The sequence below is a fragment of the Corylus avellana genome, chromosome ca10 (genome assembly GCF_901000735.1).
Source record: "Corylus avellana chromosome ca10, CavTom2PMs-1.0".
NCBI classification, from domain to species: Eukaryota; Viridiplantae; Streptophyta; class Magnoliopsida; order Fagales; family Betulaceae; genus Corylus; species Corylus avellana.
The window spans coordinates 22090360-22107354 of NC_081550.1; the positions used below are offsets into that span (position 1 = coordinate 22090360).

The 16995-nt window shown below is 33.7% G+C and overlaps 3 protein-coding genes across 4 annotated transcripts; 1 reads left to right on the forward strand and 2 right to left on the reverse strand.

The window, feature by feature from the left end:
- Positions 1-2911: 2911 nt before the first annotated feature.
- Positions 2912-4065, reverse strand: LOC132164165 (LOB domain-containing protein 15). Its single transcript, XM_059574602.1, has 3 exons — positions 3918-4065; positions 3545-3794; positions 2912-3447 (listed from the first exon to the last, which is right to left on the reverse strand). The coding sequence occupies exons 1-3, from the start codon at positions 3929-3931 to the stop codon at positions 3022-3024; spliced, it is 690 nt and encodes a 229-aa protein (XP_059430585.1). The 5' UTR covers positions 3932-4065; the 3' UTR covers positions 2912-3021.
- A 5147-nt stretch (positions 4066-9212) lies between these two features.
- LOC132163188 (uncharacterized) lies at positions 9213-9566 on the reverse strand. Its single transcript, XM_059573373.1, has one exon. The coding sequence runs from the start codon at positions 9564-9566 to the stop codon at positions 9213-9215; it is 354 nt and encodes a 117-aa protein (XP_059429356.1).
- Positions 9567-13495: 3929 nt separating this feature from the next.
- LOC132164768 (CBL-interacting serine/threonine-protein kinase 10) lies at positions 13496-16220 on the forward strand. Of its 2 annotated transcripts, none has more exons than XM_059575322.1 (2): positions 13496-13624; positions 14229-16220. In XM_059575322.1, the coding sequence occupies exon 2, from the start codon at positions 14632-14634 to the stop codon at positions 16024-16026; it is 1395 nt and encodes a 464-aa protein (XP_059431305.1). In that variant the 5' UTR covers positions 13496-13624; positions 14229-14631; the 3' UTR covers positions 16027-16220. The 2 variants fall into 2 exon arrangements, with proteins under 2 accessions (XP_059431305.1, XP_059431306.1); XM_059575323.1 differs by having other exon boundaries at positions 14276-16220.
- Positions 16221-16995: the final 775 nt, after the last annotated feature.

The window sequence follows — 16995 nt, forward strand, 5'->3', positions numbered from 1 at the left end:
TTATTTAAATAGTAGTAAAAAAATAAATGATGTGATATAAAAAGTGAATGATGTGATACAACTTGATAAAATAGCCATAAAAACAAGTATTTGGATTAACACTTTAAAAAAATAAAATAAAAATCTAATTTTTACTATTACGTCATCCCAATTATATAATAATTATAAATTCTATTAAATATGATTACGCTTTTATACTTGTACTAATCATTCGTGATTTTTAGGTCTCACAGTCACAGCATAGACGCCCAATTCTTATCTCAGCAGGCCCATATTTCTTTATTTCTGGGCCAAGTCCAAAGCTTTAATTCTGGGCCCCCATGCATCTTCCTGAAAAAAGAAAAAAGAAAAAAGAAAAAAGAAAAAAAAAAAAAACGTTTCGAACGCTGAGATAGAACTTAGAAGCCCCAGTGCATCTGTGAGAGCGAGTGGGAGAGCTTCCACTAACTTCGGATGACTCTTCTTTTCCAATAGCTAGTAAACTTGAGGTATAAATTTATTATTATTATTATTATTTTTATATTTCAAATAACTCTTTCTTTGTAGTTAGGCTGCTATATATTAAGCTTAGACACATATACTTATTGATTTGAGTAGTATTAAAATAAATACGCTAATCATATATATATATATATATATATATATATATATAACGTCTTATATATTCCAATAATCAAAGAGATAGAACAAATTGCTCTACTCGGCTAAGAGACTTTTCTCTCTCACCGCACACATATACACACACACATATATATATATGAAAAATTTTAAGTGTTCTTCTAGTATTTTTCTTGGTGTCTTCCCAACTGTGATGTGTCTTTTAAAATCACCAATAGATTAAAAGTCAATAATAATAATATCAAATTCAACGATAATTTTAAAAACCACATCACTAGTATATATATATCAATTTTTCTTAAAGTTTGCTTCTTACACCTTCAACCACTGGAGTCTTCTAAATGGAAGATTATTGGTCCGTTTTAAAGTTACTATGGTAAAAAACAAATGGTTTGACGCTTGTTGGGTACAAGTCAAGTTTTTACTATAAAGCTTTTTATGAGTGTAAAATAATTATTAATTGTATATTTAATCATCTAGAGTGAATTGGTATTCTGAATTTGTCAACAAGCTAGCAAAAAATTGGCTTCTTTCAAAACTGTTGCCGACAATAATCTCTCCTGTTGGAAGATCAGGTTGAAAGAAAGTAATAAGTCCAGAGTTATATATATATTTCTTTCAAAACTGTTGCCGACAATAATCTCTTCTGTTGGAAGATCAGGTTGAAAGAAAGTAATAAGTCCAGAGTTATATATATATATATATATATATATATATTTTCGAAGATGAATTGAATATGGACAAGGGAAGATGCGGATGTTTGAAGCAATTGTGACGTGAAACCAAATTCGGGCAAAACTCTATAGGCTCCCTGGCATTTAAATTGCTTAATTATTGTGTGCACGCAATTGTTCTATATTATTTTGTGGAATATTATTATATGAATTTACAGTGCATATATGTATATATATATATATAAGAATCAGTTTCCTCTGTCACTTAGGTTATGCTCCACACGCCAAGAAAACTTAATACATCTTATAATTATTATATAAAACGTGTTGCCATTATCATTGACAACTAATAAGCACCCAAACCTTTTCAAGTATGAAAGCGGCTTTAAACATTTTTATATGATCACTCCTTTTCTTACATACCCAATAAGAAAATTGCTTTTTTTCTTTAATTTCCTTGCTGGATGATAATTATATATACATGCGGGACACCTCAGAAAAGTAAAACTTAAGAGCATGTCATTATTTAATTTGATATATATTAATTTCAAGCTTAATATATTGCTAGCTGGTCCTCCATTAGGAGAGTTTACATTTTCCAATTAACAATTTAACCATTAGGCACAAGGTTCTGATAGCTTATTACTTGCATGGATTTGTAGATACAAGTTCTGATAGCTTATTGCTTGGGTTAATATATATGCAGAAGTGCAAAATGCAAAGCCCCAAACAAAACCTAACATGGGTAGGAAAATAAATGAGAAAACATAATTAGATTAATCACGGAAAGTAAATGGAAATATGATATTTTAAGTATCAAACTATAAAAGAAGACTCATGATTTAAAGTTAGTGCATTTTACGGTGTACTGATTTCACATTATTTAAATAATATATACAATTAAAAATATCAATCATAAAATAAAAACTAAATAAAATGTTCCCCGCACACCCAATAGCTAGGTAAAAAGTACAGGTTAATTTGTGACTTGTGAGGGGAAAGGTGGGGCTAGATAGTAATGACCGTAAATTTCAGTACTTCAAAAAGTTCCAACCTTCACATGGGGTAGTCATAATCATCACCATGCCCTTCCTCTCTCTCTCTCATAAAGTTCTTTAATAAGCTTTGAGGTCCTTCAAATCTTCAATGGCACAGACAAAGATGTATTTTGACTAAGAGTCTGGTCAAATTTAGATATTTTTTTTCACCACATGCAGTACTGCAATGACTAAATATTGTGCATGATTGTGTATTTGTGCCTGTGAACCTGGCCTACCTAAAATTATTACACTTTTATGTGACACCTTTTGACCATATCAATCATCAACCTTGAATTTCACAGTTCACAGGTTTGTAATGGTGTAGATGAACGAAAAATAGAGCGCATAGGTAATGCAGTGGCAACTGCTAGCCATGGCTGCAGGTAAACCCTAATGTAATGGTACAGTACTGCATTTGTGGTGCATCATGCATGTCTTAGATGAAGAAACAAAAAGGGTTCAAGCATTAAATTAATGGAAATTAATCCATAGAGAAAAAGGGGAAAAAAAAAAAAAAAAAAATTAAGAGGAATCTCCATAACTTGTCAACCATAAGGAATTATAAGCGAGAAACAAATTTATCAATCCTAATATATCAATTGGTCATTCTACTGTTTTTTTTTTTTTTTTAAACTATTCTTCTAAAAAAAGAAGCAAGAAAAAGGACTAAATAATAGAGTTATATGAATTCAGTCAAAATATGGGACATTACCCCTCAAAATAATGGAGCTGTAACCCACTGTGCTTGTAGGTGGTGGTGTATATAGCGAAGAAGACAAAGAAGTGACAATAGAAGGTGGAGGCGGCCGCAATACTGGCTGTGGCGATGGTAGAGGAGGAGGAGGAGGAACAGTTTGTGGCGGTGCCACAATCGAGACAACCCCAGAAGAAACTAAATCAGCAGGAGTAGAAGAAATGATGTTATTAGTAGCTTCTCTGTATTTTTGTTTCAATATCTCAGTCCTCACTGCATTAAGTTCTGCCTGCAAAGATTGAATCTGTTGCTGCAAAGCTGAAATTGCACCCATGCACCCATATACTGGGTCTCTCAGCCTTAAATTTGCTTCATAAACCAGACTATTTGCTGCATCAGCTCTTTGGCTCTCTGGCACCTCCTAGATAGACCATAAATGGAAAAATATTCAGAAAAAAACAATAAATAAACATTGATTAGAGGTGGTTTAGTGCATATATATATATATATATACATACCATTAGCAGCTTGGAGACGTTGCTTGCACCAAAAACTTTATGAACAGCAGCAAATTTTTGGGGTTCATGAGGAGAGAAATATGGGGAGAAAGGGCATTCTTCAGCACACCTTCTTCTCAAGAGCTTACATGCAGCACAGGGTGTAAGAGTGTTCAAGTTCCCAGAAGGACCAATTAAGTGTCTCCTTCCCATTTGAGAAGATGCATCTGTCTCTCTTTTGATCTTTTTTCCTATCTCATCCAATCTCTCCCTAATTAATACACAACAAGATGATCAAGTTAAGAAGATGAAGAATTAGAAGAAGAAAAATAATGTAGTGTATTTTGCTTTCCAAGAGGGGTATAGTATATATATATATATAGTACATATTTACCTTTCTCTGGACATTCAAGCATCCCAGAATTTGTTGTGTATGGATATCAAAGAGGCGGATTCAGAGAGGAGGGAGTTTGTTTAAAGAAAGAATATAAGGATACAAAAACAAAGGAAGCAAACAAGTATAGAGCTAGGGAAGGAGTGCTTAAAAGGCAAGGTAATTGGGGGAAGTAGGTCAATGTGTATATATATATAAGAACTAATAAAAAAAGTAATTAATTAGGACAAAAAAGTTGAAGAGAGATTCTGATTTTTTGTTATCTAGTGGTGATATCCTGGATAGTGTTCAAGCATTTGGTTTTTTGAGATTGCATTTGCTATTGAGAGAGAGAGAGAGAGAGAGCTTTGTCAAGTGTCAACAGCATGCCTAGGTGTGAATCCTTGGGGAATTTGACTTTTGAAAGCAAGCATCTGACCTAAATGGTTGATTAAGATGGATGATTGCAATGTGCTAGCTGCAACTGGTTTTCCTTATTTCTACATAAGATAAAAAAAAAAAATTATCTTATGTAGAAATATTATTGTAATTTTCAGTTATATTGTATCGAATTAAATAGAAAATTTTAACGAAATGAGTTAAGCGAAAGATATAGGTACCTTGAAAGGTCAATTACTACTTTTAAAAATTTCGAAGAATGTTGCACATTGGGTGTTAATTAGTTTAAGAAAGATAAGAATAGTTTCCCAAACAACTCTTTGTCGACCCTAAATTGCAGGAAAGAGTCATAAATCGCAAATGAAATTAAAGGAAGAAGACTCTTTGGAATTTTTTTCGAACACCTCCAAAGTTGTATAGATCCAACATGGCCACTGACGCTAGCTGGAATTTTGTAAAATAATAATACTGGTCAAACTGAAAAAAGTCAGATATTTTAACAAATGCATTGGCCATTTGGAGACAAATTAAAGATATTTTATATTAATGCCATATTATATCTCGATAACAAATAATAGAAAAGAGTCACATTAACTAGCCTGCCTTTCGAATAATAACTCTCATAACTCTCTCTCTCTCTCTCTCTCTCTATCTCTTGCCAAACTATCTTGGGTGGAGATTGTGTCAGATTGTGTTATAAATATATGACTATACGGCCAATTTAATCAATCGTGTCAAATTTTTCAACCCTAACATGATATGATTTACATACTTTTTTTTAATAAACGCGTCATATTGGGTTGACACGAATACAACATATTTCATCTTAACATGTTTATTAGTCGTGTCTAACTAAATCGACCCATTTTGACATAAACCCTATTATATTAAACTTTAACCCTTTAATCTTATATTGTGTTCGTATCGAATTCATAAGAGAAGAAGAATAGCTTAATTTGATACAATTTAATAAATTGAGCTTAAGAAGGCCGGTTGTGTCTCGTGAGTTTTACAATCTTGGTAGGTGAGAAAAGGAGGGAAACCTAAAAAGGGTATCTTTGGAAGGATCTTCTTTAAAATAATAATAAACTTGCTTAAGATGCAAGGAAATAGACCTATTAAGTCAGTTCTTAATTAATCACCGTGGCAGAAAAAAAAAAAAAGAAAAAAAAAAAAAAAGGGGAAAGGGTATTCTTGTTTGACCCGTATTTTAGGGCTAATAGGTCGCACCCTTGTTCATTCACACTTGTCGATAATCTAATCATTTTTAACTCCATATTAGGAAAACACCCAAGCATAATTCCTCGGTAAAAGCACATATCAATGTGATACACCAAATAAAAAACATTTTTGCAAACCATGTTAACAGGATTATGTAGAGGAGTGATAAATGTAAAAGAATCGGGGAAAGAAAGTTTTTTTTTTTTTTTCTTGTTTTTTAATTGATTCGTGGACATGATTATGCAGAGGAGTAATAGAGCTATTAGGAGATAACTAAAGAATTAATATCAATTGGAGAAGTAAAATACCATTAATTTGGGGCAAATTGAGAGCCAAGTTGACTAATTAATCACTGAGTGATATAAGAACTAGGGAAAAAAATGTAAAATTAGTCTTTGTGGTTTACCTGATTTACAATTAGCTTTATGTGTTATCAAAATGAGCTCAAAGGTCCCTGAGATATGCCAAAAAAACAATTTAGTCCATACAGTCAAATTTTGCCAACTAATTTAACAGATTTTGTTAGTGTGACAATGACTAAAATTTGACAAGTATCACAATTTTTATTGGCTCTAACGTCTTACGCTATCAGAATCTATTAAGTTAGTGAACGAAATTTGACTGTAGGGACTAAATTATTTTTTTAGCATATCTCATGAACCATTTTGATATCACATGGAGTTAATTGCAAATTAGGTAAACCACATCGAAGAACTGTCATTCTCGATAATCGTAATATTGTTAACATAAATCATGTAAACTAGTAATAATTTTATTGTTGCTGAATGAAATAAAATTAATGATTGAGAAGAGAAGAAAAGAGAAGTGCTACACTTACTAATTTTTTTTTTTTTTTTTAATTTCAAATATTAGTTTTCAAATGATGTGTCATCATAATGACATCTATTATTTTGATAAATGTGGCACCATCCCATAATCTTGTGACACATCACTTCGAAACCAGTATTTTGGAAAAAATAAAATAAAATTGGAAAGTGTACCTACGCAAGGAGCAACTGCCAATAGGTAGTCCGAAAAATTGAGGAATAAAAAGTATGGTCCATACAAGATACTTAAGAAGATTAACGAAAATGCGTATATTATCGATGTTCCAAAAGACATGGCGAGAGAGAAATTACCAACGCTGGTAATTGATAAAAATATGTGCCGATCATTAAAAAATATATATAGGGACTCGTCTTTTACACACTGAGATTCACTTTTTCCGACACGTCACAAACATGCATACGTATACACCGGAAATAAGCCCTTGCATATATTTGCCGGTCCATTTTTTTTTTAAAAAAAAAAAATTATCAATGTGAGCTCTTTTCAAGCACCAAAATAAGGTATTTTTTTGTAGTGAGAAGATGTCTTAAATTTAAACCCCAACTCTACTTGTTAAAGTTTGAGTGTACACTTGAAGGTAGGGATGTAATTGAACAAAATGGTTAGTAAATAACTTGAGCTTTTATTAAATGAACTAAGTTTGAATAGAAATTTAGGCTTGTTTATTAAACGAGTCAAACTCGTAAAAACTCATATAAGTTTATTTTTATTATTTGATTTTCACATATATTTTGAATTAAAAACATATATCAACTTAATAAATAAGATTATAGAAAATCCTTCATTTTATGAGTAATTCTAGAAGTCCCTCTTGTATCCCTCTAAAAATGATGTAGCTTTTAAAATCACAATTTGATCAAAATCCAATAATTATTAATCATAAGTCCAATGACGATTTTAAGAGCCATATTATCCTTAAAGAGATACAAAAATAATACAAGAGAAACTTATAACATTAGTCTTCCTCCTGTGTATCGACGAAAAGAAGAGTTATCTTTTGCACAACATCCAAAGTCGAACTCACAAATATATGCAATTCAAGGAGTTTTCATGAGGTACTTAAAAAACAAAAAAAAAAACAAAAAACAAAAACAAGGAGTTTTCATGAGGAACCCGATTACAGACCCAACACAGTTGGCAGCCCACGTAGTTGGCTTAAGAAATGCCTAATTAAGCCCAGTCCATGCGAATATCTTCTTATAGCCAGCCCGAGCTGAGCCCAAATGACTTTTTACCTCATTTGAAATTGATTGGAATTATCATATTAGCAGGACAGAACAGTAATAAAATAAAAATATATTTCTAACATTAATTTAAAGAAAAACGTACGTTTGTAAATTAATAGATCATTACACATCAAAGAGAAGTCAAACCTGAATGAAACTCTAGATATATTCTGAGCAAACCCAAACCCATTACTGGTAATACTGTTTATCTATACATAAATGTAAAATTATGAATTACTTCTTCATTGATAATACAATTAAGCCACCATCGTTCTCTCTGCACATAGAACCGTATCCATAATTTTAAAATGCAAATGGTAAGGTCAAAGCTGCAGCCCGATGCATGACATTAGATTTTTTTTTCTTTTTAATTGACATCCCTCCAGTTAGAGCTGTTGCCGACAATTTTGACAAACTATCTATCTTGCTTAACCTTTTATTAAGTTACAATTAGAATGCTTTGGTTGGGATCCAGCTAGAATCGGCAATATTTTAGATAATAGGTGAACTCGATATAAATTTAATACAAAATTAGCGAGTTAGAGTTAAAATATGTCACATTTGATTAAATAGATCGGATTCATATTGATTTACGTAGTCTTATACATATGTCCCGTCATGATCCGTACTCGATATATGATATTAAATATTGAAAATTCTTGACATGCCTCATGAATCCCACATAAACCCAATATGCAATGAGTGGATTAAGATTAAGAAGTACTCTGACGTATTTAATTAAATGAAATATAATATATATAATTTTATACATATACCTCAACACAAATAAATCTAATTCAATGAAAGGCTTGAATGGGGTCTTGATCAATTAATTGGTTAATTTATCAGTGACTATAACACTGCCTAATAATTCAACCCCTTTCTTTAAAAAAATAATAATAATTCGAACCCTTTCAGATGCCATGTGATAACGTGGTGGTTTTTCTAAATCAAGGAATATCACACTTAAATTCCAATAAATGCTTAACAAACTAGAATTATATATATAAAAAATGGATGTTTTTAATGCCATCAGAAGCTTCGAGTTATAACTGTTCTTCGTCTTCTCTAGATCATTCACATGCCTCGAGACCAGGCTCAAAAAGATTCCATCTAATTAACTATTCATGCAAATTAATAAGACATGCAGTCCACTGTCATAAACCCTAATAGACAAAGGAATAGGATCCCTTGAGATGGAGATTAAATTCTGTTAGAGGTGCCAATTTGTGATTATGTGTCGGGTTTAAATACTGTTAATTATGGATATAAAACTATATAGTTAAACTTTAACCCGACACATTTAATTAAACACATACTCGCCTCTCAACCTTAAAAAGTATATTTCATGTCGAGTTTAATTTTACTTCATGGATAAGAAAATTTCATTCACAAGAAAAGAGGAAGAAGCAAAATTAGATGATCATAATACCTCTCAGCACCCATATATATATATATCATCATAGCCAGCTACTCAGTTGTAAAATCTTTCTCAGTGCAAGTTACAGTGAACTAATTAAGCAACAAACAAGGGCTTCCACATGGTATCCAGAAACTATATACATATATATATTACTCACGAAGCAATACCTTGATAATGGATGAGTAACAGCCTCTAAACCTATAATTCATGAGTAATCGGCGACTGAAGCACAAATGAGTACGACCGTGACGACCGCGAAGATGTAAATGATGAAGAAGAAGACGACGACGAAGAAGAAGCCGGCGGTGAAGATGGTACTTGACATTCTTTCCTCCCATTGCACTTGGGGAAGATGGTGTCCAAGAGAGTAGGCCTCGAGCTCTTTCTAACGGCGGGTCGTTTTGTGGCGGCGGGAAAGTAAGCCGGTGGTGGTGTGAGAGGAGGAAGAGCAGTAATATTCTCGCGGAATTTGAGCTTAGGAGTACCTGGTTCAGATTCCCACTTGAATGGAACGGAAGCGGATGCTCCTCCGTGATAGTCTTCGCTAGCCATTAATTTCTGCTAGGCATAAATGCAGAGGGCCTAGCAAAGGAAATGTTCCTTTAAATAGGGTTTCTATCAATTTTTGTCAATCATTTGTTAAAATATTAATTTAATAATTAAATTTATCTTTTTTATTTTTTATTTTTTAATTATTATTGAGATAAAAATAAAACTAAGTCTGCGCCGAAGATTGCGATTTATTTTTAGTAGGAAAGAATTTCATGCATACAAATAAAAAGTATTAAGGGGTAATGGTGCTCACGTACACTAAAATAATATTTAGTAGATGCATGTCAAGAAGTGCTCATGTGGGTGGTGCGTGGGTGGCGCTCCGCTGCTTCTGCAACATGCAATTACCAAAATTCTCAGAGCCATATGAGTTTCTCCTTTTTCTTTTTTCTTTTTTCTTTTTTAGTTATTTCCTGGTTTAATTAATTGATTATAAGTTCAAACAACATTGACTTGGAGATGCAATTGATCAGCAAGAGGCACAACACATGCAGCTCCCTTGCAGCACGTCTGATCAAATCATTTTATATATGTTTTGTTCGTTCATATATAGAGTTGGAAATTGACCAGTAATTAAAACATCAATGTCTACTAAGTCATATATTAATTTTCTTCAAAAAAAAAAAAAACAATTTCTCTCCTTATCAATTTTATCCAAGATCTATTAAAGAGAAAAACGTGTCATTCGATAATTAAAAATAACGATAATGAAATAATTACAACTTAAAACACTTCAGCTCAAAGAGTAATCTAATTTGAGGCTTGAGTAGTCTTGCTTTAATAGTAAACAAAACAAGATTAGGTAGAAGTATATATAAAAGAAATATGCTTACATAATAAAGATTTGTCTGTCATCACATTTAAATTGTTTATTATACATCAAATGAATATATTAATGTAAAGTCAGTTGAGATAATTGGGCACAGAGAAATTCAATGGGCATACCATATCATGAGTTTAATCTCTTAATCAAATTTGAAGTATGAATTATTTAAATTGGGTTCACACACTTGTACCAAAAGTCGCCTGTTGCTAAATGCCAAGTATACGTCATTTCCATGTAAGCCGGCATGGCTCCTAGCCAAATTTCCTAATTTGTCAACCCATTAGAATTAATTAGGGTCAATAATTTTTTACACGAATTTATGATATCTATACAAAATTACAATGTTTAGTTTAGTGTAATGTAATTCAGATCAAACCAAGTTGACCCACTTAAACATGATTAGTAATTGATAAACTTCAGGTTAATTAACCTGCTTAACTCGCAATTGATTTTCACAGTTCAATCTACTTTCCATTATGTTAATAATTAATGTTGATGTTTGTTTACGTAGACAAAGTTTATGGGACTATAATATTAATTATTTGGATTAGATATGTTGCTGAGAAGTTTTGTTATGTTTATTAATTATAGATACAGATAGATGTCAATTGTTAAATTGATTGTCATGAATCTCATCGTAAATATGTATAATTCATATAATTTATGCTTATTAAATATGAATTGTGCTAATCATATCTTAACAAGTATTTGGGTCAATTTAACACATTTATATTAAACACGTCAGAAAAACGTTGGAATGACGGGTTGTGTTCAAGTCAACCAAACACAATTTTTTTATTAAATGGATTATACGAGTTATGTCGTGTCAACCGTTTATTTAAACGGATTATGTTAGGGTTGAAGGATATGACTCATTTAATTAAATGAATTAGATTAGAATTGGTCCAATTGTCGTATTACTATGGTTCGACACAATACAGACCCAACCTAGCCACTGTTGATGCCTTGACGGCCTATATCACTACCGTTTGCAACCGCTTGGCAACCTAGGGGGCTTGCTCGGATTACTGCTCGGCCTCCTCGATCGGTGGTTGCTATTCTAGCCATCATGGATGCCTCATGGCCAGTCGCAATGGCTAGCATGTCAATATGGTTCATTTGTGGTTACCCTGTAAGAGCATTCTCGGCAACTACCCGATCATTTTTCCTAAATTTAAAGATCCAAACTACTTTTTGCTTCCCTATGTCAATTTACTCCCCAATAGCTTCCATAAATGCTTCCCTATATCATTAAAATATTATATTTTTATTTTACTTTTTTTATATTTTATTCCTTTAATTTATACTTTCTCTTTCCCTCATATTTTCTTCTTCTTTCTTTCCGATGTAGCAGCCCATTTCTTCTTCCTGTGATTTCTTCCTTTTCTTCTCCTCCCAGCAAGGAAGCTAATGTCCTCACTCCCGTCCCTGTGATCCTCTTGCACCCAACCACCTCAAATTTCTTCAATTTCCAACACCCCTCGCGATGGCTATCAACCTCATGTCGTCCAAGTCCGCCGAGTTCTTTATTGACAGCGACTCCAGCCCTTCACACAAAGCGACCCCATCCAACTGCGACCCAATCGGCGTGCACATGCTTTGATGCCTTGTATCTTTGATTTGATTTCTGGGTTTCTTTGGTTTGATTTGATTTATGGGTTTTCAATTTTCACTATTTTTTAAGCACAAATTTATGAGATTTTTGGGTTTCTTTTATTTGATCAGTTGAAAGTTGAAACAAATCTCTGATTCGGTCTAAAATCTCTGGTTTGATCGGTCTGGGTTTCTAGGTTTCTTTGCTTTGAATGCCTTTGCTGCTCGTTTGGTGGTGCGAGCGAGAGAGAAAGAGAGGTGAGAGAGAGACGTGAGATGAGAGGAGAGAGAATATTTTTTTAATTTAATAAGCCTTTGGATCGCTACAGTTGAACCCAAAACATTGGGTTCAACTATAGCAGCTGATGGTTTAAGGACCCATATAGGGAATCTGCTGTGGGACGTTTTTTGCGATTTTTTAGGCATATTCCCTAAACTTAGGGAACAGACTCCCTTATAGGAAGTCTGCTGAGAATGCTCTAATAGGGGTTTCAATATAATCAATATTATATGATTAATTATTGTGTTTTTTTTTTATTTTCTAAGTACACTGATTGTGTTATGAGATATGAAGTTGAGTAAAAAATTAAGATAACGTACATAATAAGTATTATGATGTCATACTATTTTGGTTAAGATTATGATGTTTCATGCCAAGTATTATAATGCTTTTATGTCTAAGATTATAATGCTTCATGTTATGATTTATGATGTATTATGTTAAAGATAGTTTCATGAAGGTAGTTTACGAAAATTAAAAATGATTTACGAAAAATAATTCTTCCAAGACTTTTTTACGTAAGATAGTTTATGAAAGGTAAATTTCTAACACTAGTTAATTAGGAAAGGGAACATAGGCTACGAAGGATAATTTTTTCAAGAGTACTTTACAAAAGATAATTTACAAAAGGGGTTTACAAAATGAGTTTTACGAAGAAACATTTTCAAAGGATAATTTTGGCTAAAAAAATAAAAATAAAAATATTAGAACAAAGCGTTTGAAGCTTATAGAAAATTGTTAACCGCATTTAAAAAAAAAAACGCTTTATGAAATAGTCTGTATGAATGATGTTTACTTACTGAGTCGTAGACTTACGCTCCTACATGCAAAACATTATTTTATAAAAATTGAGCACATGGAGGTGGAGGTAGAGGACAATCGATCAATGTAATTGATATAAGCTAGAGAGCTTCAATGCATCGGATGGTATAGTTTTGGCTTCACTGTATCTTTATTTATTTATTTTAAAATCCGGTTAAAAAACACTGTGCCAGATAAAATGCAAAATTAATTAATTAATTAGTAAAGCTCGTGGATCTTATGGTGGACGTGCCTAGGGGTAGGAGCATATCCATCTTAGTGAGAGCCTAATGGGCCAATTAACGTCAGGGTCGGACCCACTTACATCGCTGATCGACAAAGAACACACAAATAAAAAAGCTTTTTGTTTTTTTATTTATAAAAATGCTGCTTTTATTAATTAATTAATTAATTAATTAATTATATATGTGAATATGCAAGGCCCTAAATTAGTGTAACAAATTCTGACTCCAAATTTTGGGACTTTTTCAAAACCTTGTCTTTCTCGTGTCTCTGCTTTGTGTTGGGATCCTCTGGAGCTTCTTCGCAAACCAAAAGGTAATTCCTTTTGTTTTGATTTGGATTTTGTTGTTGTATCAAATTTGTTTATGTTTCTGCTTCGGTGGTTTTGATTTAGCTGGGCTTTTTGTGTAAATGGTCAATTTGCTTAAAATTTGTTTGTCTAAAATTGATGTTTTGAAATTTTGTTGATTTTCGATGCAATCGGTGTTTTAGAAATCATATTTGTTATTGTTGGTGATGTTGTTGTTTCGTGGAATTTGGGGCTAAGAGTAGTAGCTGATGTTACATCGATTGTTTCCTCATCTGGGTTTGTGAGATTTTGGAGTTTTAGGATAATATGATTCTTCTTCTTATTTTCCAATTGGTGTCTGTCTGAATTTCTCTAATTTAAAGCGTAAGCTTTGAAGCAACTGTGTGAGAATATTGTGGAATCGATGAGCAGTAGGAGTTGATCATGGTTACCTTTTTTCAGGATTATAAAGAATTGTTTATGGTTGTGGTAAATTGTCAAAATGTGTTTATTTGTTAGTTTGTGGTTAGGATATGTTGGATTCGGCATGTTGATGTTCTTTATTATCTTGATTAAAGAGTTTTTAAAGGTTTTTGTTCCTGTTTCTGTTTTTTTTTTTTGTCCTTCCAGATTGCAAATTTTGGTGTCAACATAGATTTTGTGGTAAATGTTTCTAGGTTTCTGCTGAAGGTCTTTCAGACATTCTTTGAGCATTCTCTAGATGATCTTTGGCGGAAGGAGAGAACCCAGGGAATGCTGAAAGATGTGCCTTACTGTTCAGAATTCTGTCTCTGAAGTTGAGGAGATTGTCGCTTCACTAGAGCTATCCTTATTTATGCTTGATGAGACTGGATGTATAAATAAGAGTTCATATGCTCCTGGTTTCCAAAAGCAAGATGGGCCTGCCCGTCACTATAGAGTGCCTGTTGATCTCTGTGAAGATGGTTGAGCGCTTATAATACTAGTACCTCCTGCACTGTATTAGATAAGTTGTGTTGGCAGGAGTAAGTAGTGTGTTGTTGTGTGTTAGGTAATGCTTTCAATGGAAAATAAATCAAATGTGTTGATGCAAAGTTATGAATTGGGGAGACTACTGGGGCAGGGAACCTTTGCGAAGGTTTACCATGCGAGGGGTATAAAAACTAATCAGAGTGTGGCCATCAAGGTAATAGACAAAGAAAAGGTTTTGAAGGTTGGACTCATTGAGCAGATCAAGCGAGAAATATCTGTTATGAGACTGGTTAGACACCCTAATATCATACAGCTCTATGAGGTCATGGCTACCAAGACTAAGATTTACTTCGTCATGGAATATGCTAAGGGTGGTGAGCTATTTAACAAGGTGTCTAAAGGAAAGCTGAAGGAGGATGTTGCACGGAAATATTTTCAGCAGCTACTCGATGCAGTTGATTTCTGTCACACTCGGGGTGTTTATCACCGTGATATAAAGCCAGAGAACCTATTACTTGATGAAAATGAGGATCTGAAGGTCTCTGATTTTGGGTTAAGTGCCCTTGCTGAATCAAAGCGCCAAGATGGGCTACTCCATACCACTTGTGGCACTCCTGCTTATGTCGCTCCTGAAGTCATTAACAGGAAAGGCTACGATGGGGCCAAAGCTGACATTTGGTCTTGTGGGGTGGTTCTGTATGTCTTATTGGCAGGTTATCTCCCGTTTCATGACTCAAATTTGATGGAGATGTATAGGAAGATTGGAAAAGCAGAATATAAGTGCCCTAATTGGTTCCCGCCAGAAGTTCGCAGGCTGCTGTCGAAGATGTTGGATCCAAACCCCAGTACTAGGGCTTCCATAGCCAAGATTAAGGAAAGTTCATGGTTCAGAAAAGGATTGAACTCTAAACATATTAAATCTGTGACTCGTTCAGATATGGATGCTTCTGGTCCCTGTGAGAATAGCAGTACGAGTGCTGACCCAAAGCAAGAGTCGGCTAAACCACCAAGCTTGAATGCTTTCGATATTATTTCCCTTTCCGCTGGCTTTGATCTTTCTGGTTTATTTGAAGCAGATTTTCAAAAGAGAGAAGCAAGATTTACTTCCAGAAAACCCGCCTCAGTCATCATCTCTAAGCTGGAAGATATTGCTAGGCGTTTGAGGATGAAAGTGATGAAAAAGGAAGCAGGTTTGTTGAAATTGGAGGGACTAAAGGAAGGTAGGAAGGGGATCTTGTCCATTGATGCAGAGATCTTTGAGGTCACTCCGTCTTTTCATTTGGTGGAGGTGAAGAAATCAAATGGAGATTCCTTAGAATATCAGCAGATATTGAGGGAGAATATAAGGCCTTCTCTTAAGGATATTGTTTGGGTATGGCAAGGTGAGCAACAGCAGCAACTGCCAGAGCTGCAGGAGCAGCAGCAAAATGACCAGGAGCAGCAGCAACATGACCAGGAGCAGCGCCAGGAACAATAACAATGAGAATCAGAACACATTGCCAAATTGCCCATGCCATTATATGCTTGTTTATATATTTGATAATTTGTTATTTTTGCTGTTGTTTTTGTCCTTGCAAGTGTTGTTTCTCCCTAACTCTATTAATTTTCAATCTTTGTTGTATGTGCTTGTGCTTGAACACCTTTTAACATATCATATGATTTTCTGGTGTCTATTTGTTTTGCCCTTCTCAGATTGTTTGACTTGCAATTATGTTGTATCCATTTGTTTCAATTTCTGTTATGCATGCTTTGGAACATGGTGATATCAAGTTCTTGATAAGAGAAACATATAATTTGAATTGGATTCTCTTCTTGATTTAGACTTCTTGTTAATTTAGATAGATTAATAGAGGTGCATGTATTAGGTTGTGTAAGAAATATAATCATGAAGTTGCTTTAAACCAGAACCTTTGAAGTAGGTTGTGGATGGTAGATTATGCCTTTTTTGATGTAAAATCATATGTTAAGTATATATATTTCTATGCGTGATGATTACCAAATTAACACACCCTCATCAGAATGGTGCTCTCGTGGCAAGATTTGAGATTGCTGCTCGAGATGAACACCCATAGCTTTCGTGGGAACAAGGCAAATTTCCCCCTGGATATATTTATTTCTCTTATTTTCTTTGAAGTCTTGTCCTAGTGATGCAGCTCAGCTTCACATTTTGTTCAGTGATGGTGGCAGGTGAATTCTTGAGGGCCACACAGGCAAATACCTATCTCATTTTTCATAGATCATTCATTTGTTTCCGTAAGGAGGACGAAATTTTGATTTCCGGGACCCTCATTGATTTTTATTGTTGACAATAAAGCTAGATAATGGTGCGGTAATTATGTGGTTCATAGAATTGGCCCCATGATTTGAGGCTAATAATTCCTCCAGATGGCCTCCATCTGGACAACCCAGACATCACTATTTTGACAGCGTTGGTTTTGATTAATAA